This window comes from Phalacrocorax carbo, chromosome 14 (assembly GCF_963921805.1).
Source record: "Phalacrocorax carbo chromosome 14, bPhaCar2.1, whole genome shotgun sequence".
Taxonomy (NCBI): Eukaryota; Metazoa; Chordata; class Aves; order Suliformes; family Phalacrocoracidae; genus Phalacrocorax; species Phalacrocorax carbo.
Window position 1 is genome coordinate 11,395,160 of NC_087526.1, and position 24,469 is coordinate 11,419,628.

General features: G+C 46.7%; 1 protein-coding gene across 1 annotated transcript in view; it reads right to left on the reverse strand.

Annotated features, from left to right (window-relative positions):
- Nucleotides 1–1,156: 1,156 nt before the first annotated feature.
- RIMS4 (regulating synaptic membrane exocytosis 4) overlaps nt 1,157–24,469 on the reverse strand; it is a 61,541-nt gene continuing 38,228 nt past the window's right edge. Inside the window, exons 3-6 of the mRNA XM_064465717.1 lie at nt 12,545–12,657; nt 11,784–11,885; nt 11,387–11,526; nt 1,157–9,466 (exon numbers count right to left, since the gene is read on the reverse strand). Coding sequence (XP_064321787.1) covers nt 9,248–9,466; nt 11,387–11,526; nt 11,784–11,885; nt 12,545–12,657 — 574 coding nt within the window. The 3' untranslated portion in view covers nt 1,157–9,247. The remainder of the gene's footprint in view (nt 9,467–11,386; nt 11,527–11,783; nt 11,886–12,544; nt 12,658–24,469) is intronic.

Below are 24,469 nucleotides of genomic sequence, written 5' to 3' on the forward strand. Positions count from 1 at the left end.
GAGCCCACCCTGCAACAATGCAAAGGCAAAGCCCGGCATAAGCACCAGGGCTGACAGCGTGACGTCTGTACTCCAGAGCCTGTCTCGGGCAGAGGATGGAGCTGGTAGTAAGCTGACGGCGCAGAAAGCAGGGCACCTGCTCGGGTTTATTGCTGCTTTTGTGCAGCCCGAGCTGCTAGGCAGCGCTGCTGGGGAGCTTAGTTGCTTAGTGACTGCCTGAGCCCCATCCTGCTTTTGGAGGCTGGTAGTGGTCTGAGGGTGGGAGATGCTGTTCATCCCAGCCATGCTGGGCTGGGCTGGGCTGTCCCAACCTCCCGGACACTTGCACCACTGGAGAAATCCTCATCCTCCTCTGTCCTCCACCACTGCTCCCCAGGGGGTGTAGCTGGGGTGGGTAGGTGGCTGGGTGGGGTCCTGCCCTGATGACCTGCGCTGGGATTTGGAGGCACGAGAAAAACCTTTAAGAAATTCTCAGTGAACTGGGACTTTGTGATCCCTTGTAATTCCCATAGGAAAAGGGCTTGCAGCAGCTCCCCAGGGAACGCTGCCTGTTGTTACCACCTCCTCCCGCAGCAGGAGTCACACCAGAGCCCCCAAATGCTCCCAGCTCAAGGCCATCCAGGACCAGGCAGTAGCTGCACACCCAGTAACACCCATGGGTCTCCCTCCCTGAGGGTCCCCAGGCTCCTCCTGCACCCACACTGACTCTTGCTATTCCCAGCAGCCTGAGCCAGGGGTATTTTTTTCCTGCCAGCAGCACTTTCACCTCCAGGGTTTCTAAATCAACCTCGAATGGCCAGTGTTGACCATTAAGGGTCTTGGGAAGAAAACAGCAAGAGCAGAAGACTTTTGATTGGGGTAGTGAGCAAAGTAAAAGCTGGGAGCAAGCTTAGCTCTGGGCCTGGAGCTACCCACTGCCAAATTACATCCAGAAATGGCACAGGGAAATGCAGGTTTGAAGCTGGGGTTGATTCAAGAGGGCCCTTCCACAGAGAGCACTGGGAAGGAGCCTGGGACAGTGCTGGGACACACCAGGCTGAGCTGCTCTCATGCCTGATAGGCAAAAGGAGAAGGGATGGGCCAGCTGAAATCTTGGGTTGAAGATAACGGTGGTGGCAACAGAGGGCAGATACTCCACAAAAAAACCTCCAACACACCATAGGAAAAAAAAGGTTTTATTATCACCATTTTCAACGTTTTCATTAGCTTAACACTGAATTGTAAATCACTCAATCATTACATATTGTCTGAATAAAACCTACAGACAGGAAAAAAGTACAGCAGAACCCTCTCCCAACTACAGATGAGCAGCCGGCAGCACACCAGCGCTGCCGGGACAGCATCCCACCTTCCACCCAAGGCAGCCCATGCACCTCAAGTGAGTCGCCACAGTGGCAAGCAGGCTGCCCGGCTCCATTGCCTGTGATCCCTCCAGCTCCACAGAGATTACGTCTCACCAGATGATGTTAAAAACCTCCAAAAATGTTTGGAGAGGGTTACGGAGGCCAAAAAGAGCAGATCAGCTGCCCCCACTCCTGTGAAAAGGCAAGAGGAGTGGTAGCAACCGCGTAGCGCCCCTGCAAAGCTATTGGTTTTCGTGGAGCAGTTAATGAAGTAAAAAGGTTTAACCCCATGAAAGCAGATTTCCCTACTGTGGCCAGGCCCCTGGGCTGTGGGGGTACAAGGCAGAGCGCCGGCACGCTGGTGCTGGGGAGGTGGGAGCGTGGATGTGCTGGGGGTGGCGGCTCCATCCCCAAGCAGAGGCCAGCTCTGCAGCACTGCCCTGGGGCTCCCCGCGGGCAGTGTGGGATGGATGCCTCAGTGCAAAGAGATGCTTCGGGCAGCCTCAGTCCCCTCGGGTTGGAATAAGGCCTCATATCAAGAGGGAAGGGAGAACCCATGTAGGGAGCAGCGGCCGCAGGGGAAAGCAAAGGTAACCTGGAAGAAAGCTCGCTGGGAGCTGCCCTTTCCCTGGCCGGCACAGAGGCAGCTCCCTCCCTGTCCCTGCCTTCTCCTGGCCATCTGTACGGTACATCACGTCTGCGTGAGCTGCAGAGCCCCTGCAGAAGAGCCCTAGCTCCTACCAAGGACAGGAAATGAAGCGGCCCCTGTGGTCTGACTCCGGACTGCCACAAAACATGGGCAGGACAGCAGCATCCCGCAGGCCATGGCAGTGCTGCAGGAGGGGGTCTCAGGTGAGGCACAGCATCCCCAGGACGCCCTTTCCACCTGGCGCAGGGAGCAGCCTGCAGCTCGCAGGAGGAAGGCAAGCCCAGGGCGGTGAAGCTAGGGGAACATGCCTTAGATTCACTCTACAAACCTTGCTCTTCCTTGCTCCAAAACCAGCCAAAACCAGCTCCAGGTCAAGGAGGTGGAATCACCAAAGCAGAGACCAGTGAGCAGCACTGGATAAGGAGCAGCAGCCCTAAAGGGAAAACTGCTGCAGGATTTAAAGTTCCAGGCTGGTGTTGAGTGGGAGCTGGAGCCCCAGTGGGCAGCTATCCCAATCTGTGGTGCACAAGCAACTACAAATATCTAGCTCCTGGAAAGCTTGCGGGCAGTGCTTCAGCAGAAGATTGCCTCGATTATTCCCTTGGGTTGCTCCTGCCCCCAGCATCACTCAGTGAGCAGAGCTCACTGCTGCACACACGCTGCGTGCGCCCACATGGCCTCTCTGCAAGACAAAGCCCCTTCCTTCCTATGCAAGGGGGGCTCAAGCGCATGAGGTGCCCAGCGTGCAGTGTAAATGCAAAGGCTGTCTACTGACCCAGAGAGTGGGGTTTAACAATATAGCTTTGGTTGCCATTTTAGCTACTGGAAAGTCATGAAGGGAAAATTGTTAGGTCGTAGCCTCTGTTTGCTGGTGCTCTGTAAAGGGCTGGTGCTGGCTCCTTCTCAGTTTCAGCCGCTAAAGTGCAAAGAACCAAATGCTACAAGAAACTCTCCTCGGTTCCTCCTCTCCACCAGGACAAGAGCAGCTACCAAAAGGAAGGGAGGGCAGAAGGGTGTCTACACCATGGGAAGAGCTTGAGGTTCCCCAGGAGCGAGTCTGATGCTGCTGCCGTGGGTGAGCGGCTGGGGCTAGGGATGGACGTGCCGGCTGCTTGGTCACTGGGACCTTGGCCACTGAGCAGAGATGAGTCTGGCAGTGTGAGTTTAGGACTCATTAGCCACATTTTGAGAACACCTAATCACTTGCAAACTCCCTGGGGAATTACCACGTTCACAGGCGCACACTGGAAAGCCAGGCAGACCATCAGATACACGCAGGGCGCAGCAGGAGCGCAGCTCTGGGTCTCTGCCATGCGGGCTTCACAAATGTCCCACAGACTTGGCTGCTGGGTCTTGTGTGGACAAAGTACTCATACGAGGGAATGAGACACTGACTGCACAACCAGCAGTCCCTTCAGAGGGATTTCACCTCCCTAAGGGAACCTGGCATTTTCCAAAGCGTTACTGTGTGCCTGAATACATTCGTACAGACACACACATATAGACATCCACAAACATACACGCCTTGGCAGGTGTTCACTGGGGTAAATATGAAAAGGCTTTCACTGATCATCCGCTTTTCTAAATGTTTGACTCAAACTCGGTAGCTGCAATTTCATTTTAGATGCTCGCTCCAGGTCTCAATGTGCCCTGGACCTCTCTACTGACGGCACTTTGCATTTACATGGCTCTTTTCCTTCCCAAAGCATTTCACAAAAACCCATTAATTACTTCATCATTCACTGGGGCTCCCAGCACCACTGGGCCAGTGGCCTACTGTCCACATGGCCAGCGGACTGGCAATCTTGAGAACAACATGAGGATTATTTCTAGGGGAAATGCTGTGAGAAACCCACAGGCAATGAACTGGGATGCTGTTTTGAAGTTGTTTTATTTTATCCACTGCACCAGTGATAGAGCTGACTTAAAATCCAATATCCTGATTCTGCCACTTTGGAAAAACCTTTAGATGAGCCCAGCATTATCTAACTTCCGAAGAATGACACAGAACAGCCTGTCCCTGTTTTACACGTTAGTCCCCCGTGATCCTCTGCAAAGGTGCAATCTCTCTGCCTTGGGTGGAATTTTCTAACGAAATGGACAAATACCATCTATGAAATGGACAAAATAACCCACAAAGCCTTTAAAGAAGAGCAGCTCAATCTGCTGCTCTGGAAAAAAACCTCCCTTTAGCTTGCCCCTGGTATCTCGAGGAAAACAGGCAGCTGTCAGGCAGAACTTGTGGCCCCAGAGTGCAAAGCCTTTTTTGCTTTATCAGGGCTACAGTGGCAGTGGGAACCATTCTCATCGAGTTACAAATACTAGATAGCCTAAGAAAAACAGGGAGATTGAAACAGTCATGAAGTTTATATTCAAACTATTTTTACCTCTGTAGTATGAAGTCACCTACAGCTGTTTCATTCTTCACCTAAGAGAGATTTCATGTCGATGGGCACATATACTCACAGAGAAGTCTATAGGATGAATATATCTCACAAGGCAACAGCCCAGTCTGTTTTTTACAATCAAAGTTAAGATGGATCTTTTTCAAAAGTGATGTCATTGAGATTGAAGACAATTATAAACTGTATCAACAATATGTACTACAGCCTGCAAGTCACAATCTGTGCACACCAAATGGAATATATTATTGCTTGTTAGCCTATTAGACTTTCTTTATAAAAAGATTTTTATACAGAGTACAGGATTATGACAAAACTAGCTAAGTAGTTTTCATCTTGAAAATACAACATCAATTCTTTCAACAAAGGCTTGAATAGTAGCTGAGAGTTAACGAACGATAACAAATATTTACTAATAATTTTATGGCCAGTTTAAACAGAATTTCTTATAGGACTCTTTTCTGGTGTTTATTTACATATGCCTCTTTTCTTTTGGAAAAAAGTTGATAAAATATAACAAGGAACATAGAAATCAAAAGAATGAGTAAACTTCATACCAAGAACGTTGAACATTTTTGAAAACACTAAATTATGTTATCTGTTAAAAAACATACATCATTTTGTCTTTAAAGAAAAATATTTTTCCTGTTTTAAAATATTACCAACAGCATGTAATAAACTAACTTAAAATGAGTTTCATAAAAAAGTTGTCTTGCTGTCTAAACATTACTAAACATGCTTAGGTTGAGATTCTGTTAACTGCCTCAACATCTTAAAAATAGCTCCTTTACAGGAACTTGTGATATTCGTACTCCAGAAGACCTGCAAATTTAGAACAGTACATTGATAAAGGATCCGGTAGCTAGAAACAATAAATATATTTTTTCATTCAAAGCAAATAATTCTGCAATGTCCTTTGAAACAATCCATGGCCAAGAAGTTGGGATGTACTTGGCTAATCAATAAAGTTACCTGGCCCTTACCCCGCCCGTGGACACAAACACCCGCGCGCAGTGCCCAAGGGATGCTCCAGCCTGCCCTCGGGGCTTCGGCTGCAGGATGAGGACCCATGGGTGGAACTGCAGAGCGAGGACCTTGTGTTGGCTCTGAGGCATCCCAGCTGTGTTGGGGCAAAGGGGAAGCAACACCAGGAGACTGGGAAAATATAACTTTTTTTTTTGTCTGAACAAACGAGGACTAACCACGGCCATGGCTGCATTTTGCTCAGACCACAAAGAGGACAAAGCCGCGTGCAAGGCGTGGTTTAAGTGCTCTGCTCTCCCTGTGTGCCGGGGACTCCCACTGGGGAGAGATCATTCTGCTCCCAGCATCAGGATTTCTTGTTTTCCATGGTAATAGTAATGCAGGTAACATTTAGGGACCGGCTCTCCATTTGTTTTTAGCAAGCAATCCTCGCATAACTATTAAAATGTAGTATTTCATGCACAGGGAACAGGGAAACAACCCAGAGCTGGGCAGGTATTTATCTCTCCTCAGTTTCATCCCCCTTCATTGCACGCAGAGCAAAAATACTATGAAGCTTTTTTTTTTTTTTTTTTTTAAGTCTCCTGCTCTTCCTCTCTCCTCCCCTCCCTGACTATAACTAACAGCTAGCCTCAGACACAGGAAAAAACTCAGTCAGGAATTGCAAATGGGACCAAAGTTTAGTTTTCAGCTGCTCATTGCTCCAGCAAACTGCTACCTTTTACATGACCACACTGATAATCCCAACTGTCATATCACATCACCTTAGACAGAAACTGGCAAGTCAAATCTGATGGGGGAAGAAAAGGTTAGGCTTTATAAAAATAAGCTACTCCAAGCCTGAGACTTGCTTTGAATGCTCTACTAGGAGTCTTCAAATTGATGGATAACTAGATTACTTCTTTTTTAACTATAATACACCATGATCAGTGCAGGAATCAGAGGCAAGAGTGATGCAAGGATTTAGACTGTAGGGTACCATGCAACGATCCTGGCCTCACTCGGCACCCCACGGGCACTCTCCGAAGGGCTCCTGTGAGTCTGCTGTATGAAGGAAGATCGTCTGCACTTGCCAGTTCGCGTGACTTTGCTGTGCGTGGCAGCCAGGGGTTGCAACGTTCGCTTATTGGGGAGAAACAGGACTCGGAAGTGAGTAGAAACAAAAGTGAGAACCACTGGACTACAATCAACCGTGTAAAAAATGCAGAAGAAAACAGGACGGAGCAGACTGTTAAAACTGCCTCCAAATTTCAGAATCTGAGATGTTAACAAAAATAACATAAGTAGAAGTGTAACTTTTTCTTTTTTTCACTGTGACAGTAACCTTTTAGCATGATTAAAACCATACGGAAGATAGTCCTCAGTGTGAAGTAGTCCTATTGTAACTAAACCGATCATCACTGAGCTTGCAGAGCTTTTGAGGGCAGGATAGAGAGACACGTTGCATTTGCCAGGCATACAGGAACTGAGTTTTTCAACAGACAGTCATCAAACAAAGTTTTCTGGAGGAATATTTTTGGCATATATAGTCTCCTACTCCTCATTAAAGACTGCAGAAATGTTGCATTCGTCTTATTGGACATGGGAAAACCATGACTAACTAGCTATTACTGGTAGATAATGTCCAAACTAAGTACCAATATAAAGTTTTCAGCATAACTTAAGACAGAAGCCCTGTTATTCTGCTGCCAGGTCTGGCATGTACCTGGAGCCTCCCACGGTCCTTTTAAAGACATAGTTATTAAAAGATCCAGTGCTACAAACCACTAAATCTACCTAATCTATTCTAGTTCATACACATATTGTACAATATTGCCTAGTACTCACTACATACCAAGAGGAAAAGATGCTGACTTGAATTACAGTAAATGTGCTTTTTTTCAAAAAATAAAAATAAAAGAGCGCCACAACATAGTTTGACCAGCATGCAATAAACTTTCTTCAGCTAATATATAGAAATTGTCTAATACGATTAGAAAAAATAATTAGTGAGAGGCCAGAGACGTATTTGATCAAGGAAATCAAGAGATTTATCTGAAATGTTGAGGCTTTTGCCACTGAAGACTCAAAAAACTATTCATTCTATGTCCCTTCTCCTCCTCCCCTCTCCTTTATATTATATCATTTTTTACAGAGATTATTGTAAGGCCTATTATTTTTTCATCTATCCTGTAATGTATTTCAAAATAATTTAAAATGCCATAGACAAGCTAGGACCAAAAGCAACTGCTTTTACCATCCACTCAACACTCATGCTTTTATTCTAACAAAGCTGAGGTCCACATGCAGAAATAAATGTTCAGTATGCCTCTACGACAGGTCAAGAACCTGCTCATTCTGGAACGTGACATGGGACCTTCACTTTTAAATCACAAAGTAAAACATCTCCAAAAGCTTACTCTGGACAGCAGTCATCATATCCTCATTAGGAATCACGACAAAACCTAGCGAAAACAGGTAGATCAACAGAAAATCTTTGGAGATTCTCTGTGATTCTGGATAAGTTTTCAATTGTCTGAAGCATCTAGCGCACTTACTCCAGCACACGACTGCTGACAACGGCCGCTGTAGCTCGGCAGGTCAGAGAACGTGCTTTACTGGCTTAACCTACACGACGCGTTTACACTTAGTGTTGCACTTTAATTAACAAAATATACATGCTGTGACCACTGCGTCTTCAGATTCCTCACCCACTACCTCTCCATACTTTGGGGATTGCATCTCCTCTTGCAGGACACTTGACAATGTTTGAGTACTACCGAGACTGCCTAAAGCACCTTTCCCTCCACAAGGAAGGTTACATGCTCTCCAGCACCTTCCTGTCAGATGGCAAACTGAGGTTTCTTTCTTTTACGCCCCTGGAAACCTCAATCTCCTCTCCTGTGGCAGAATAAAACAGTCCTGTTTCAGGTCAGTCCATAGCACAACAGGAAGGGCAGCATCTCCAGCTGATATGTACCAGTACAAAGGAGATGGAAGAAAAGCAGGAGATAGAAGACATCATGCCTGAAGGATGCACAGCAACAAGTAAGGGAGTCAGTAAATTGCAGAACGTTGTATCTGACAATACAAAACATAACTCAAGCTGCAAGTCTGATATTCAGCTCCCACTTCTAGTGGTTTTTTTCTGAGCAAAATTGCAGTTAATTAGCCTGCTAAAGTCGAACTCTGTTCAAACTGTCTGGTCTAAGTAGGCGCTACTTATTCTCCCACCAAGTACGCTTCATCAGCAGTGTTAGACAAGTAATGCAGTAAAGACACTTGCTGGTAATTTGGCACAGTTTGAAAACACAGCAATGACAGTGTTACATTTAACATGACTCAGTGATGTCGAACTGATTCTAAAGAGAGTTGCAGGTTTCTTTCTTTTTCTTCCTTTCAAGAAGAAAGGCCTTATAAAAAAACCCAATGCTTCCCCTGAAACGTTCTGCTTCTGCTCTCTTTAGGTCTGATATCAGCCTCTGAATTTTTCAGGTACTTTCTCATGAAAGAATCTGTATTAGAAATTTCCAAGATGCACAGTTAAGAAAAATACCTTCCTTACTCCCCCCAAATGCTTTCAAATGCTGCAACTTTCCAGGGTTAATACTGATCTGAAACAAGGATCCAAGAATGACAGCGAGAGAAGTGAAACAAGAGGTGTATGTCTAATTTGACAACTAGGACTCATGCCCCACGGCACCTCCTCCTCGGACGGAGAGGGCACAGTGCCCTCCCCCTCATCTTCTGTCTAAGGTCACTGGTTTATCCTCCTCTTCCAGCTCCACAAGAACTGATTGAACATGCATTGCGCTTGAGGTCAGAGTTCCAGCAAACAAAACCTTGACAGCATGTTTAAAAAACAAAAGCAGTGTCCCCTTCCTTACTCACTAAGACCTGTCACAGCAGGGTCCCACTGTGCTCTCGAGGGAGAGCTGTGAGGACTGACGCAGGAGTGGGCCTGTAGTGGGATCTACCATTGAGGAGGTTGGGAAGAGCTTGTACCAGCCGATTGCTAAAGTTGACAAATCCAGTTCTTCCAGGAGAACCCTGGCAACTCCCATGAAGTGCTTGCGTTCCATGCGTCCATAGTTTCCCCAGACTATCACCTTAGGAACAAGAGAAGGGAGCACAGTTAATCCTCCAACTTGCACGCTTGCTTGGGAAGCACAAGTCTGGTCAACCCTTCTTTTCACTCGTCCAACTTCCTAGGGCTTTACTACAGTCCGAGAAGAGCAGAAAGGTTTACACTACCAAGAGGTGATGTGAAGCTCTGGCTGATGAGTTTACTTTTTTTTTTTAAGCACCGTTTTACAAATCCTAATGTTATCAGAAATTTTTGTTCTCCCCCCATGGAACAGAGGTGAACGCACGTGTGGATGCGACACCATACTGCTGTTCTACCCGCTGGTCAGGGCCAGCGCGGGCACAAAGTATCCCTGGAGCTGCAGCTCCAACACCTGCATGTAAAAACTGGTCCTGGCACAGTAACGGGCCTTGGACGCAACAAAAGGTGGCCTTTGGGAAAGGGGCAGGAAGGGCTCCTCATCTGGAAAAATACACCAACAGAAAAAAGGACGGGCAATAGCTTAGGTCAAGATCCAACAGTTTGAGGAAAAGAGCACGTCTTCTGCATTTGGAGCTCGTGACACAGGGCAGATGGTGACGAGGCACAGCTACTCACCTGGAGAAAGGGCAGGAGCTGAGTGCTGGCAAGTGGGACCGGTGACGTAAGGGGCACACATGGAGTGGCATGCAGGGGAAGCAGAACAGACTGCCGAGAAAGGCTTGCAGATGCAGAGGAAGGTCTAATGAAAGAGAGCTGGCAGACAAGCAGGGAAAGCTGAATCACACTTACGACATGATGGAGACCAGTGGGTGGAACAACAGATGTAGTGAGGGTCATGGGCTTAGGCATGCTGGAGGTCTGCATGTGACCAGTGGCCCTATGTGGCTCAAGACAAAGGTGACGACTGACTCCAGAGCGAGTCCATGTTCTGAAGAGGAAAGGATGAGTATGATGGGTTATGATGGTGACTAGTGATCTCTGGCTAATCCTGACACCTTCCTTCCCTAGGCTCTGAACTACAATTTTCTGTAAAATGAGGCAGGAGAGACAACGAATATCAATTAAAAGACAAAAATTAACACTTTAGGTTAGCACGAGATGGGCAAGCCACTGCAGAAAGTTGGTTTGGTGGCATGGCCCCTGGCAGAGAACCAAGGTCCTCGTTGTATCCTCTTGGAATAAGTGTCTTCCCTGGCAGCAAGGCAGCAGGTAGGGAAACCAATGCAAGGCAAGAGCAGACCAAGCCAGGTCCTACCCCATTTCAGTCAAAAACGTGTAATCTCACTGCAGCAGGGGAAAATGCTTCTAAGCAAGGTAAATGAGGAAGAGTTCACTAATGAAAAGGATCCAGCAGGTTAACCGGCAATTCATGTGCCAGTGGAAGTAAGCAATAGAAACTCAAGGATTAACTACATCAGTATTACCAGTGGATTTTAGCCATGCTTTATTGGATGGAAATGATTTAGGTATGACTTAACAAATGCGTATCACTTTGCTCTGGAAGCATAGGTGCAGAATTGAAAATACGAGTATGGCAGAAAATGTATGGCAGTAAAAGAACAGAGGTAGAAAAGGGAAGATATGTGATTGGGTGATGGCCAAAGCAGAATGCTCTGAATACATATAAACGCAGAAGACAACCTATGCTGCAAGACTGTTTAGCATCTATATGTGCTACCTATCTTCTAACTGGGCAGGAAAAAAAAGAATTAAAATAAAAATCAACCTTTTTCTGGTAAGCACTCAATGTTGCCTGGCAGAGTGTCAAATAATAATCAGTTTGAGTATGAAAAAAAGGTTTTCCTTTCCATTTGTTGAGTTCAGATTGAGTGCATTTTGTTCAATGAAAACATTGGCTTTTTCTCATCTACGTTAATTACCCAGATCCCTTGCCAGACTTAATATCTTCCAGCAGAGGTGGAAGAGGCAGATGGACAGACCTGAGACTTGCTCGTCTTACCTGTAATACTTTGCCCTGGGGACTCTCAGCAAACAGTAACACCTGATTGTACAAAGGGTCTAATGATTTGCGAGCCACTTTTGTCTTCTTTTTCGCAATGCACACGCCATTCTCTAGCAGGTAAGCTTTGATGTAAGCAGCTGGAAAAAATAAATATGGTCAAACATGAAAACAATCTGCATGCTCACTTTAGAAAAGACAGAGTGCCATGTCTCAGGTATTTCTAAAGAAGGCATTTACAGCAGTGAAGAGATCTGCTTAACCAGCCTTTTTTTCAATACGGCATACAGACTGCTTATTCCTGCAGAAGCCAAGCGGAATTAAAATTTTTTCTGTTCACAAGCACTGCAGGAGACTGGGGCTCAGTGAATTACTTCAGGAGGTCAAAGCATACTACCTGGCAGTGTTTTGGAGCCGGGTTTTGGTGTCAGTCCTCGAGCCTGAATGATATCCACTTCTAGCTGCCCATTTCGCTCTTGCAAGCCAATTTCCACATCCCCTAAACCAAGATGTCAAAATAGACAAAAGACTTTCAAAACAATACGTCTGTGGGCTAGTGAAACATTTTAAAAAAAAGTCTACATGTCACGCCTGCTTCAAGCTGTAACAAACTGTAGGCCTCGAGTGCCTGATCTCCTCCTGCGTTACTCTGGAGCAGCTCTGCAGTGATTCAAGCCCACATTTTCAAAAGCAATCTCTAGAGTCTGCCCTCTAACATGGCTTTGGTGACTCAGTCTCATACTCTTCAGTGGCAGCTGCCCTCTCAATCTCTCCCAAACTGAAGCACCTAGAATTGCAGGCTGCTTTGGAAAATGCAATTATGGTGCACCATAAAAAAAAAATCTTTACAGAGACCAGTGAGCCTTAGAGAGCAAGAAAAACACAAAGATACACAGGATGCATTTTCAGGATTTTAGCTGTGTTTTACTTAGTCTATTCCTTCAGATCTGACGGAGAAAAGCATAAAGCTGGTGCTCTTCTATTAATGCTGCATTCGCAGCAATCAGCAAAACCTTTCAGCCAAGCTTACTTGATTTAACTGAGAAACAGAGCGGGGGAGTGGTAGATCCGCAGATGCTGGACACATTATTAGGTAGCTTGTAGGAGTGGTCTGTTCGAGATTAAATTAAAGCCGCCTAACATCTTTGTGTTCCTTACCCATCGAGGTGGTGGCCAAGGTCTGACGCCCAACAAATTGTGCAGGGCCCATGCTCCCCAGGAAGTCACTAAACTGCCCAGCAGATGCCAGATGGACTCCACTGAAATTCAAGCTGCAAAATAAATTGATTTTGGCAAGTGGTTAATTTGCATTTTAAAGCAACCCAGTAACTAAAGAACCAGATCTAATACATCTTTGAAATTAATGGTATCTACAGAAGCCTTTTTCCCTTGCAAAGCTCGCCGATTTCCTGGCAGTTCAGTTACATGGAATCCATTTAAAATTCATTTCCTGGTACAAAAAAACCAACCCAAACCCTGTAATGGTAGCAGTCACCAGTTGGTTAATACTTGTTTATCTATAACTAATGGTCTGTATGGGAAAATCTCTGCCATCTCAGGTTCATATGCAGCCTGTCAGTTCTTCTAGGCAGCATTATAATCTAAGCACCTTCCTAGAGTATCTTACAGAATCTCTCTTGTAAGCTGGTCCTTCCCAATCCTCATTTCTGGGGAGAAAATAACGCATCCAGAGCAGCAGTTTAAAGTGAGGCAAGGGGTGCTGGCATCAATCCCTTTGGGACTCAATTCCCTATTTATTTCTCACACACGCACAGAGCAATGGATCTCCTTCTTGACCAGAGGACCCTGGTCAAGGTCACCACCTTGACCTACTGCTCAACACCAGAAGCACCCATCACATCCACTCTGTAGATCTCATACACGCTTCTGCGGCTGGGCCTGAAGCGATCATGAGGAGGAGCTGAACACTGGTGCAAGGCTAAAGGGATGACACCCTCAAACACCAGCAGTGCCTCTGCCACAGTCACTGCAGCAAAACAAAAGCTGTCAGGGGGACACAGCCCCCAAGTCTGTGGGGTCTATGGCGTGGCTACAGGTGCTGGTCACTGCACTGGACATGGGTGAAGCAACACAAAAGGGTCAAACGCTGGGGTACGCTCATACAAATCAAGGTTTACCCAGTTGTACCCTGATATACACAGCTGTATCACAGGTCGGGGGTAAACTTGCCCCACTTGCTGCGAATGGTTAAGGAGGAGAGGCTTGAGGCCACCATTCCACACCAACTTTTGTCCTACAGGCATCTGCCAAACAAACACAGGCTGCTGAAACACACGTCAAGAGCTTTGTGCCAGGGTACCCATGCTACCGTGCTGGGTTTTGCACTCTGCCTCCAGAGAAGCTGCTGCATGCCGAAGTCAGGCGCAATTACAAACCTCCTGCACTTTACCAAATGTCCTTGGTAGGGGACAATTACCCACGTCATGACACAGCTCCCTGCTGCCCCAAATTCGTTTCTTAGAAAGGATGCCGCGAGGAAGCTGCGTATTCAGTACAACTGAAAGCAGAGAGGAACCCTGCCTGCAGGGCGGGCTGGGGACCGCAGGCTCTCAGCCTGAGTCAGCCACAAAGATTCATTGATTCCCCCCGCAAGCTAGTTATATTTAAAAGACATTTTAAAAAAAAGGAAAAATTTTTTAAAACCCTATTCAGCTAAAAGAGTCTTAATTTCAGGTTGGGATTTCAGCTCTCATTAGCTATTTGCAGACCTGGTTTCAGCCCCGTGGGAATATTTACTTATTCATACGAGGAATGAGGAAGCCAGCACACACACCTCAGCACCTCGCCATGCATGGGACTGAAGAGGACATGTCACTAGCACATGTCCTCATGACAGGTTCACGGGGTGGCTCAGCTCACTGCGACAGGGGCACTGAATTACACATCCAGACTTTTCCATGAGTCCTAGAATCACACCTCCCCTCTGCAGTGACCCAGCTCTGTGAGACACCTGGTTATCGCTGCTACGCAGGGAGCTGCTGAGCCTCCAGCACAGAAAAACCTGCCTTTGGGCTCTTCACAAATGTCACCTTTGTGAAAAGGTATGAGAGAGGAGGGTGCCTTGGCGTCCTGCAAGACAGGCTTGGGAGGGGCTCTGCACAGGACGGATTTTCCCTGGTTCGGTGTTTTTTTCATCCTGCGTCCTCTGTTCGTTTAAACACTCCGGGTGATATTTTTAGATACAAGAGAAACAGCATGAGTTATAATTGACATTAATTGCAGAGAAGGCTGAAGTCTTTTGTCAGTTTTCAGCATCACTGTCTCCTCAGATGTGCAAGTTACAGCCCCAGTGCCACCATCCACCCCGGGGGGCAAAGGCAGCCCTGGGCCGCACTCTGCTCCCCGCGGGGACGCAAATCCTGCCCCATCACCCAGCTGGCTTCTGCCGGTCCCGATGGGGCAGACCTTTCGGGGAGCAGCACCCTGAGCACAGGACCAGGGCAGAGATGCTGGATGCGTAGCAAGGCTTTCGAGGACAGACTGTGCACAGGCAGAGACATCCCCAGGGCTGGTAAATCTGCAGGGGCAGAGACATGTGATGGGGAAAGCAGGGGAAGGGGGAGCCTGGAGCCAGGCAGGCTTTATCAGACTCATGACTTGCCTATACAAGGAGGGAAGAACTGAGCCCTGGTGCACTCAAGGACCAGCAAGACTCCTCGAGCCTGCTGGCTGAGGCATTTTTGAGCTGCCCTGGGAGAGTCAAAAAAGGATGAAAACTAGTGCTTACAGAACCCAAAATAGTTCAAGAAAAGGGTGACCTGACAGAGAAAGACATAAGGTTCAGCAGGAGATGAATGGACCATCAGCCAGAAGGTAAATGTTTTCTTTATTCTCTTCAACTCATGGAAGATAAATGGGCTGAGCTCAGGTCTCACTCCAACACCGTGGGAGTATGTGACCTGAACAAGCATGTAAATAAAAAGCCAGCAAGACAACTCACAGCCGTTCAGGGAAATGTTCACTGCTATGCTCAAAACAGATGCTTGGGCTCATTAACAAGACACCTGGAACTGGGACAGCTGAGGGGAAACCCAGGACTGAGCAAAGCCTAGCACCGTGAGAGCCTGCAGCACACCCAGAACCAGGTCTCGGAGCAATCTCTCTCTGGGGTGAAGTCCAGCTGCGTTACTGCAGTGAGGGGACAAAGCTGGGAGAAGTCCACCCACAGACACTCCACTTGCTGCAGGACAGCAAAGAAGAGAGACCCTTCTGGCCCCTAAATACTCAATTCACAAAACCTGCCACAGGAAACCATTCCCCATTACCTGCTGGGGAGAGAATCACATCAAAAGCTGATGCCAAGTATTTGTCTGTGCCTGTTAGGTGTGTGGAGAGAACGCACCCGCGCTCTCACACACCAGCTTCCCCCCTTCAGGCAACACTGCTGGTAAAGGCTCTGCCCAGCAGCTGGGGCAGCTCAGGAGAAAATAAGAGCACCTGCTAATGGAGTAGCCGATGCTGCAGCCTGCATCAACGATATGGAGCAAAACACCAGAGCGCATGAAGAACAGCGTTAAAAAAGCAAAAGAATAGGAGCTGGTGGGCTAAAGGTGAACCAATGGCAATTGGAAGTGTTAACAGCGAAGAAAATGTTGCTGTTATCTCCACACAGATTCAGAAGTCAGAGGGCTCGGGACGACCGTGAAACGATGCACGCTCCTCAGTGCAAATTACGACAAGAGGGCAGGACATCGCTGCAGGGACACCAGGGCTGTGCTGCAAGCACGGACCCTCGCTAGGAGGGCAGCAGAGCGGTTGCCCAATGAAGCTGCTGCTGCTGCTTTGTAGCATCAAGGCCGATCTTGAGAGGAATGGCAAAAACCCACTTAAAAACACAGGCCAAGGTCAAGATAGTTTCGTAGTTTGGATAGCAGCCTCAGTTAATAGGTTTACTAGCACTATATGAAAGCTATTACATTAGACAGTTAATGAACCCCATTGTTCTTATATTTGACTGGGAAGGGAAAACATAGGGAATTAATTCTTCCAACAGATTATGCCATTAGGTGGTGGGACTGGCTGCTACGTTGCACAGAGGCTGACCTTTTGCAGTGGTGCTTTATTAGACATTAGAAGCAGCAGCTCTAAATCAGGTTTCTTGGCTTTGACTGATTCCTGGACATATATTTGGGTATTGCCAATAACCCTGGAATGGAAACAATTTCTGTCTGGAAAAATTATAAGCTACCTCCAAGAAGGCCATCGCTTCTCCCTTGAGAGGAGGGGGAAGGGGAAAATAAAACTGCAGAAATTTAGTATGAATGTGAATTAAAAACAGCGGGGACCATTTAGCTGCACTGTCTAAATTTAGGATGCTCAAATCCAGCTCAGTGAGTTCTGTCAAGTGCTTAGAGAGAAGCTGGGATGCTGAGGTGATGGGGCCGCACATAGTGTGATTCTGAGATCTGTGGGACAGACCTTCCCCGTTCACTCACTTGCTTTTCCTGCAGCTAAAGCAGGGAGGAAAAGAGCTTCAGGGACCACTGTGACTTCTTTCAGGTCTTTGAACACAGCCCTGGTGCTCCCAAGAGCCCTCCCCTGCCACTCTTCCACATGCTGCATGCTCAGCAGCCTTTTCCTGCCTGACCTCTGAAGAAACTGAGCCGTTTCTACCCTGCTTTTGATTCAGCAACCAGCTCTCCAGCTGAACCACCACACACTGGATGTGCTGACAGGGAGATGTACTCCCGAAGGGATCCGCTGCAGGTGACAGCGGCTGCTCCACCCTGGGTGACAGCCAGCAGATGGGTTTCACAAGCACTGGAGCGGCCCTGGAAAGCCCTTCCTCTCCCATCACCAAACATGCCTCTCCCTTAAGGGATTGCTACAACCTGGTTATTGCCAATACAAGATGTCTTCATTTTTTATTGCAATCTAAAAAGAAGTGCTAAAAATAGCTGGAGGAATAAAGTGGGAACATTTCGCAGCTGACTTGCAAATAGCAACTGTCATAAGCAGCAGTGCCCCGGGGACCGGGGCTGCGGCAGGACCATCTCGTGCTGACAAACAGCTGCACGCAGAGAAGATTAACAGGTGACACTTGTCAGCCTTTTGTCTAAAGGGCACAAATCCTCCACTGAGCAAGGGCAGCGCAGCCTTTTGAACAGGAAAGAGAAATTAATTATCTCTTCTCTGGCCCTCTGCTTCCACTAATCGTGATTCATGGGCTCTGCTTTGCCTCAGCTGAATGAGAATGATTTTAATGAAGTTGAAGATTATGGGTTTCGCTGTGGAATTGCTTTTAAGTTAAATGTGACTGTTATTGACCTGAAGGCACTCAGAGAGTACAGGGAGGTCAACGACACCTTTGGGGTGTCAAGGACAAATGAAGGAGATTTTGCTGGGCGACCCATGGAACATGGCCCTCGGCTGTAGGAAAGGAAGCAGAGCAGGGACAACAGCAGGACGACACTCTGGAGGCTACTGATCCTGGGGTCTCTGAGCCCACCAGTGTGAAGCAGCATCAGCAGAAACCTGCACAAACATTAGTTTTGTTTGCACAGGTACCAGTTCCACCCCTCGGTTCAGCACAGGCTGCAAACCCCGTTTCAGACACACGGATAAAATACCCACCCCATTTCAGACACACGGATAAAATACCCACCCCATTTCAGACACACGGATAAAATACCCACCCCATTTCAGACACACGGATAAAATACCCACCCCATTTCAGACACACGGATAAAATACCCATTCCTAAGCGCAAGCTGTCGCTGGCACGCCAGCCGGCCAGCGTGGATACCTCCACGCCATGCTGAAGGCATCGCAGCACGGACACACCTTGGGACAGCAGGGGACAACTTCTCTCATTGCAGTCGTTTGGACACCCGCGAGAGGGAGACAAGACCACGCAGACACCGGCCTGCGAGGCTACAGCTGGCAGGAGGAGCCCCAAGCCGAGCCCAGCGGCTCCAATGTCCGTATGCAGTCCCCACGCAGAACATGTACCTAATTACCAGTCACGGCTTTATGAAAAAAGTGACTGCATAAACCATTTAGTACTTCTGTGACACATTTATATGCAGAATAAAACTGTGTATTCACTCAGTCTTAGGAACTGTGTGCTCAAACTGCGGCTGAGATTGCCTAGATGTTCTCCTTTTTGAACACAACATTCATAATCCTGATTATTTAGGAAATCTGTGCAGCAGTCTCTGCAGACTCTGCTCCTGCGTTGCATGCTGTAGGTCAAGGCATACGAAATCTGTCCTCTGTAGTGTAATTTAAGAGTGGCTTAAAGGCACTTTGCCAGCTGCTTACTTCTCTGCTCTTTCAAGGCAGCAGCATTTCCTGACATACCCATCGCAAAGATCTGTGCCCTTCCTCTCCACATGCAAAGCATCATGCACTGCAAGGCTGCTGGTCTTCGTTTATATTCAGATGGAGAACTAGCTTTTCAAAGTTTGCTCATAAACTGATCAGGATTTGAACGCTTAGATGGACAATGCTGATTTCAATATGAAACGGTATAAAGAAAACTCAGAGCACCTGTGCTGATCCCTCTCATACCACATACATGGCTCTGTTCAGCCTCTTCTGCACCCCCACCCATCGACATTCACTGCACATTAGCATGCAGAGCATGTAACGGCACAGACACATTTAGGGAAAATGTATCATTAATTTCTTTTCCTGTCCATGTGGAGTTTGTCTGACCTCTTTTCTAGATCTATTTTTAAATTGCTTCTGGACTCTGTATGCCAGGTATACCATTACGCTGCTGCAAGCGTCTGCAGAATCAGCTTGCCAAAACCTTGCAAAACTCGCAGGAAATATGGTAAGAAGGCATCTCCACAGGTCACCCAGTCCATACCCAGGTCCCAAGGTCAGAGCAGCTTTATTTACATCATTCATGACAGCTGCTTGTCTAACCTGTTCTTAAAATCCCTCCCTACAGAATTTACTCCTATGCTTTGCTTTACTTTTTCCTTCCAAATCTTTTTCCAGTCTTTCATCTTTGCACATCAGTCCTCAACACCACTTGTGACTTACCAGTTCAAATTACAGACCAGCATATTTCCTTTCTTTTGTCCTCAATACAATACTTCTTAATTCTATCTCACAAGACTTTGGGACTGGTCTCGACTGTACCAACTTGTAGTGGCCACACACTGGCTGCTATCTCTGTGCAGAAGAAATGCAGAGTGTGGTATTAACCTCCTGCTCCCTTCACAGGCTCAGCGTAACACCCTCTTGTTGAGGTGCTCTGTCAAGAAGAGGGGGATTCTGAGAAGACGTTGTGCATCCCCTCCTTGGACCAAATCCCCGTTACTGTGTCTTTATTACAAATGCACATCTTGACTTTTGCAGAGCTGCACTGCTCCGCTGCCGTGGGCTGAGCCAGGTGGGGTAGCGGTGAAGCCAAACGGCTTCAACACAGCCACCCCACCGCACACCCAGGGAACAGCTATTTTCAGAAGATAACATTTTGTCTTGTCCTTTTCACGGATTTATTCACACTATTCACACAACCACCTATCTGCCATCAACTCAAGCCTTTAGGAATGATACACTCTTAAAGAGGTGTCCCACTGTGTCTAGTGTGTACATGGGACGTGTTTGGGCCCAGGGTTCAGAAATTATTGTTCTGTTTTCATAAATATTTTCCAAAAGCCTTTTTTTTTGTCCTCTTAGCACACAAAGTTGCAATTAATAAGCAAGTTGCCTAAACACAGCCGTGCAACTGAATGGTTTGAATTGCACAGCTGAACTAATAAATTTGCTGTACGTCTACATCTAACATTAGCTAAGTTCTACAGCTCTGTCTTTAAAACCGGGGACAGCAACACATACCTCCTTCATCTAGAAGAAAGCGGAGGGGGGGTGCAGGGGGGAACCTCCTCTGGGACTGATAACATATTTGACAGTTATGTGATTTGAGCATTTAAAAACCCCATCAGAAGTCCAATTTCAGGGAGCAGTAATGTACTGTATAACAATCACATGCATTCATATTACATGCTAAGGTCTTTTAAATCGCATCTTGCATGCAGAAGCCAAGTAGATATCTATTAACTAAGGAGGAAGGCAGAACTGGTTAATTTAATGTCCACTGCCCCATCGTTAAAATATTTATGGTGAACGTGAGGAATTATTAATGCAATATGCATCTGACTACACTGTTAGGAGATGGGGCACACAGTCCCGTACCTTGTGTCAAAGCCAATGTGAATGCTGCAGGAGCCTTCACTTTGACGGGAAAGGTTTCCTATGAGCATCTATCCCTGCAGGACCCAAACCCAACCTAACCCCACCGACTGCACACCTCTCTTCTGCCAGGCAATATCCCCGTCTCTGCCTCTCAACAAGCTCCGCTTCTCTTCTGGCTACTCCACTTTCTGTAACATTTTTAGCACTGTGACGTGCTGTCTTATGTGCTGTAACACACTGTACTCCGCTCACGAATCAGATTCCTTCTGCTGTATGAATTCTGTCACCTAAACGGAGCTATAAAAACTGTGCAGCGAATTATGTACAAAGACCTCCCCCATTCCCTTCCCCACCTTACCAGGCTGGCTCCATTTTTAGCAATCGCAAGTCATGTCAGACGCACTGAATAAAAGATAGCTACCTGCCTTCAGAAAGCAATTCTGCTGTTCCCAAGAGGTTGCTGAAGGTGGGATTCACGGTATTTACTGCTCTAACTACAGCTCTCAAGGTCACATTCTCTCTGAGCTGTGCTGGTCAAGCTTAACAGCACAAAAAGATGTCCTGCTGCTGAACAGGCTGACTAATTTCTTGGCATATTACAGAAACAATCTCCATGCCTTTCCTGGTTTCCATCTCAAAAGGCCTGAACTGTATTAACAACACATTTCATTACATTTTTAAAAGCACTTGGATATAAGGAGGCCCCTAAAGATAATTTGCTGTAAGAGTCTAGAAGTCTCCTGGCTTTGGATACTGAGAGAGAGACATTCAGTGAACAGCTATGACATGAATCTCCTGAATGGTGCATTGAAGAATCAAGTCTTGGTAATTCGTGAATGACGATGGATAATTCTTGGTGAAGGAAAGTGAATTTTCACACGGCCATATGGTCACAAGCCAGGCCAGTGTTTTCTCCAGCTTCCTTTTAGTTACTGCTCCACAGTGAACCAGAGAAGGGCAGGTAGCTCTCCTAGCCTAAGTCCCAGCATTGGTTCACATCAGCCCTCTATGCATGGAGGGAGAACTGGTACAAGCTGTAGCTTATGAAACAGCAAGAGACAGAACAAAGCCAAGAGGTGTGAGATGCCCGTGACACCAGCACACATGCCAGGCTGCATTCTGCCTCCAGCCTTTGTCACAACAGTGGCTTCAAGCAGGGCTTGGGCCGGTGCTGCCCTCATGTTGGGAAAAAGAGGGATGATGTGGCTAACAACAAGGTGCTTCCTTGCTGGACAGGCAGACTCGTCTCAGATAATACAAGAACAATCCTCTGAGCCTTTGCTAGTCATCACCTGCTGTGCTTTTCTAAGGTAAAAATCACCTTAGCTTGCCACAACTTAACCATCTCAGCAGTAGCCAGCAAGCACAAAAAAAGCCGATGAGTACAACTTGTCAGGGGCTACGGCAGCTAGCACACTTCTGTTGCAGGCCCATTTTTGTCTTTCTGCTCCATTTTCAGAAAGAAAAGTGGTTGGCAGGAAGAAGTTACACATAAGTCCAGAATCTGTTGCTTTCTGAATGTTATACATGGTCTCGTGCAGCTGCAGCAAAATCCAGCCAAAAAGATGTAGGTTGTGCAAGGGCCAGGATGGAGCTGGAGATCTCTGTTGGATCTCAGGGGTTTGGTTGTTATTCCTATATTCATCATTTTATCCTTGCAGTAATCCTGGTGTCCTAAGAGTACCCAGTAGGCACTTGCTACAGTGGGTAACTGTCTTCTCACACAGATTTTTAAGTACGTACACAGAAGAAAGTATCCACTGATGTAACCAGTAACCAGTAGTAACCAGTTTGTAACCAGTACTAAAATTGGTTGAATGGGAACACCTGTGTGTGTGAAAGCCCAACCAACCTGTCAGCAGCAGGCCTGGCCTCTGATGGCAGGAGGAAGACAGCAAAGTTAAGAGAGCACATTGCTTCCATAGCCTGTCTCTGGAAGAAGACTATAGCCATAAAGATTCCCCAAACAATGAAACAAAAAGGTAGCAGCACTGCTTAAGATCTATGGGAGCCAAACAAAGCAAGACCCTGAGGTGAAATATCACCCCATAATAACAGGTAAAACCTAGAAAGTGTAAAAAAACAGTCCAAGAGTCCAAGAGTCTAAGAGTTGTGAGGAACAACTCAGAAGACATAGCGAAGGCTTGACAGATGGTGCCCCTGGTCCTCCCTGCAGCACCCAACCAAGCCTGGCTATAGCACCTGGATGCACGAGGCTTGGCACCTGCACAGGGCCGTGAGAGCGCGAGTGAGTGAAAGCTAGAAGTGTAAATGACCAAAATCACTTTTCTTTAGAATAAATACCACCTTCCCCTTCTATAAGGTCTCACATTGAGTTTTATTACATTAATTTCCTACACTGGTACACAACAACTGTGCAGTATGAAAGCTGGGTAATACAGCAAAAAATTAAATGGAGCAGTGTGTTGACATTGTCAGCACTTACTGGCATGTGTGCAAGCTTAAATTCCTTTAGACCAGCTGATCTTCAGTCTAATTCGCATAAAAGCCTAAACGGAGTATTTTCTTGAAGGAGGGCCTAGCACATCTGAGGATAAGTATATGCCTACATAATAGGCCTCTCCATAGAAAAACCCCGGATTTCGTGCACTCTGGTATTCACACAAAAAGCAGCATTGCTCAAAATCATGCACTAGAGAAAATTCTTCAGTTGTGATGCTTCGCACTGGCCGTGAGCGGCTGTAGGCAGCTGCAGCCAGCTCGCCACAGCAAACACGAATCAATCAGCATCACTTTAAAAGCACGTTTGTATGACTGAGAGCAGGTATTTTAAGACCTTCTGCAGCAAAGTTTCACCAAATCTTTGGCCATTTCACTTCTGGAAGCTGTCCTTTTAGTCCTTAAGTTGAAAAGGATTATAAAAACATATGAACTTGGGAAAACAAACCCTCTTAAGAAGATGAGGTTTTGAATCTCTTTTCTTCTCTGTGTGAATGTACTGAAGAGATACATGGGCAGGAAGAACTACAGCAACCTCGTCCTGCTGAAAACTGGTTTTTTTGACAGTCACTGGTGAAAACTGCCACTGACCCCAGAGTATCTGCATCAGTCAGAAACCCACCATTAAAAAGAAAAGAAACTTGCCACAGATAACACAGTCGTATGAATCTTCATTTTGCCTCCCTGGGAACACAGCTACAGCAAATGAGAGAGGTCAAGAGAAATCTGATTTAGGAGAATACATTTCTGTCGCTCAAAGCTATTCCCCAAACAATTCCTTTCTTTGCTGCAGGAAAAGAAAGCGGAGAAACTGCCCTCCCACCATGTTTCAAGAGAATAGAGCCCTCAGCTCTTTGTACTCAGCCCTGTTTGCTTATCACTTGCAGCTCAGACAGCTGCAATTCCCACTGGCTTCCCAGAGGAGATCAATTATCCCACCTAGGAACAAAGCGTCCAGGAACCACTTAATCACACTTTTCAGAGAACTAAGTGCAGAAACTGTCCTATCCCTGGCAGAGGGGCTGGTGAGGATGTTCTGGTGGCGTTCAAGGCTGGAATACCAAATGTTAGACTTGTTCTAATAAAGACATTTGGATTGCAAGACAGGATTTTTCTTTCCTCGTTGAGCTGATAGCTACACGCCGCCTGCCCTCAGGGTAAAACAGCACCTGTATGGGTGCAATGTTTTGTTGGTAGAAATATTCTCTCTCCAGGAAAGCACAATCAAAGCAGCCAGCATATGCAATGACAGGACACAGACCTTTCAGAGAATTATACTGCTTCCCAGGATGATTACCTATGTAAATATAAAAAGAAAAAAATTCTACTCTGCACGAAAGCAGGCTCTTGCCCCGCACTGCCAAGGGACTGAACTTAATCACCAGTCCTCTGCATCTTGTAGCGGAGGCAGAACTCCAAGCCACAGGACTGTGGTGGTGTAGCAGGAAT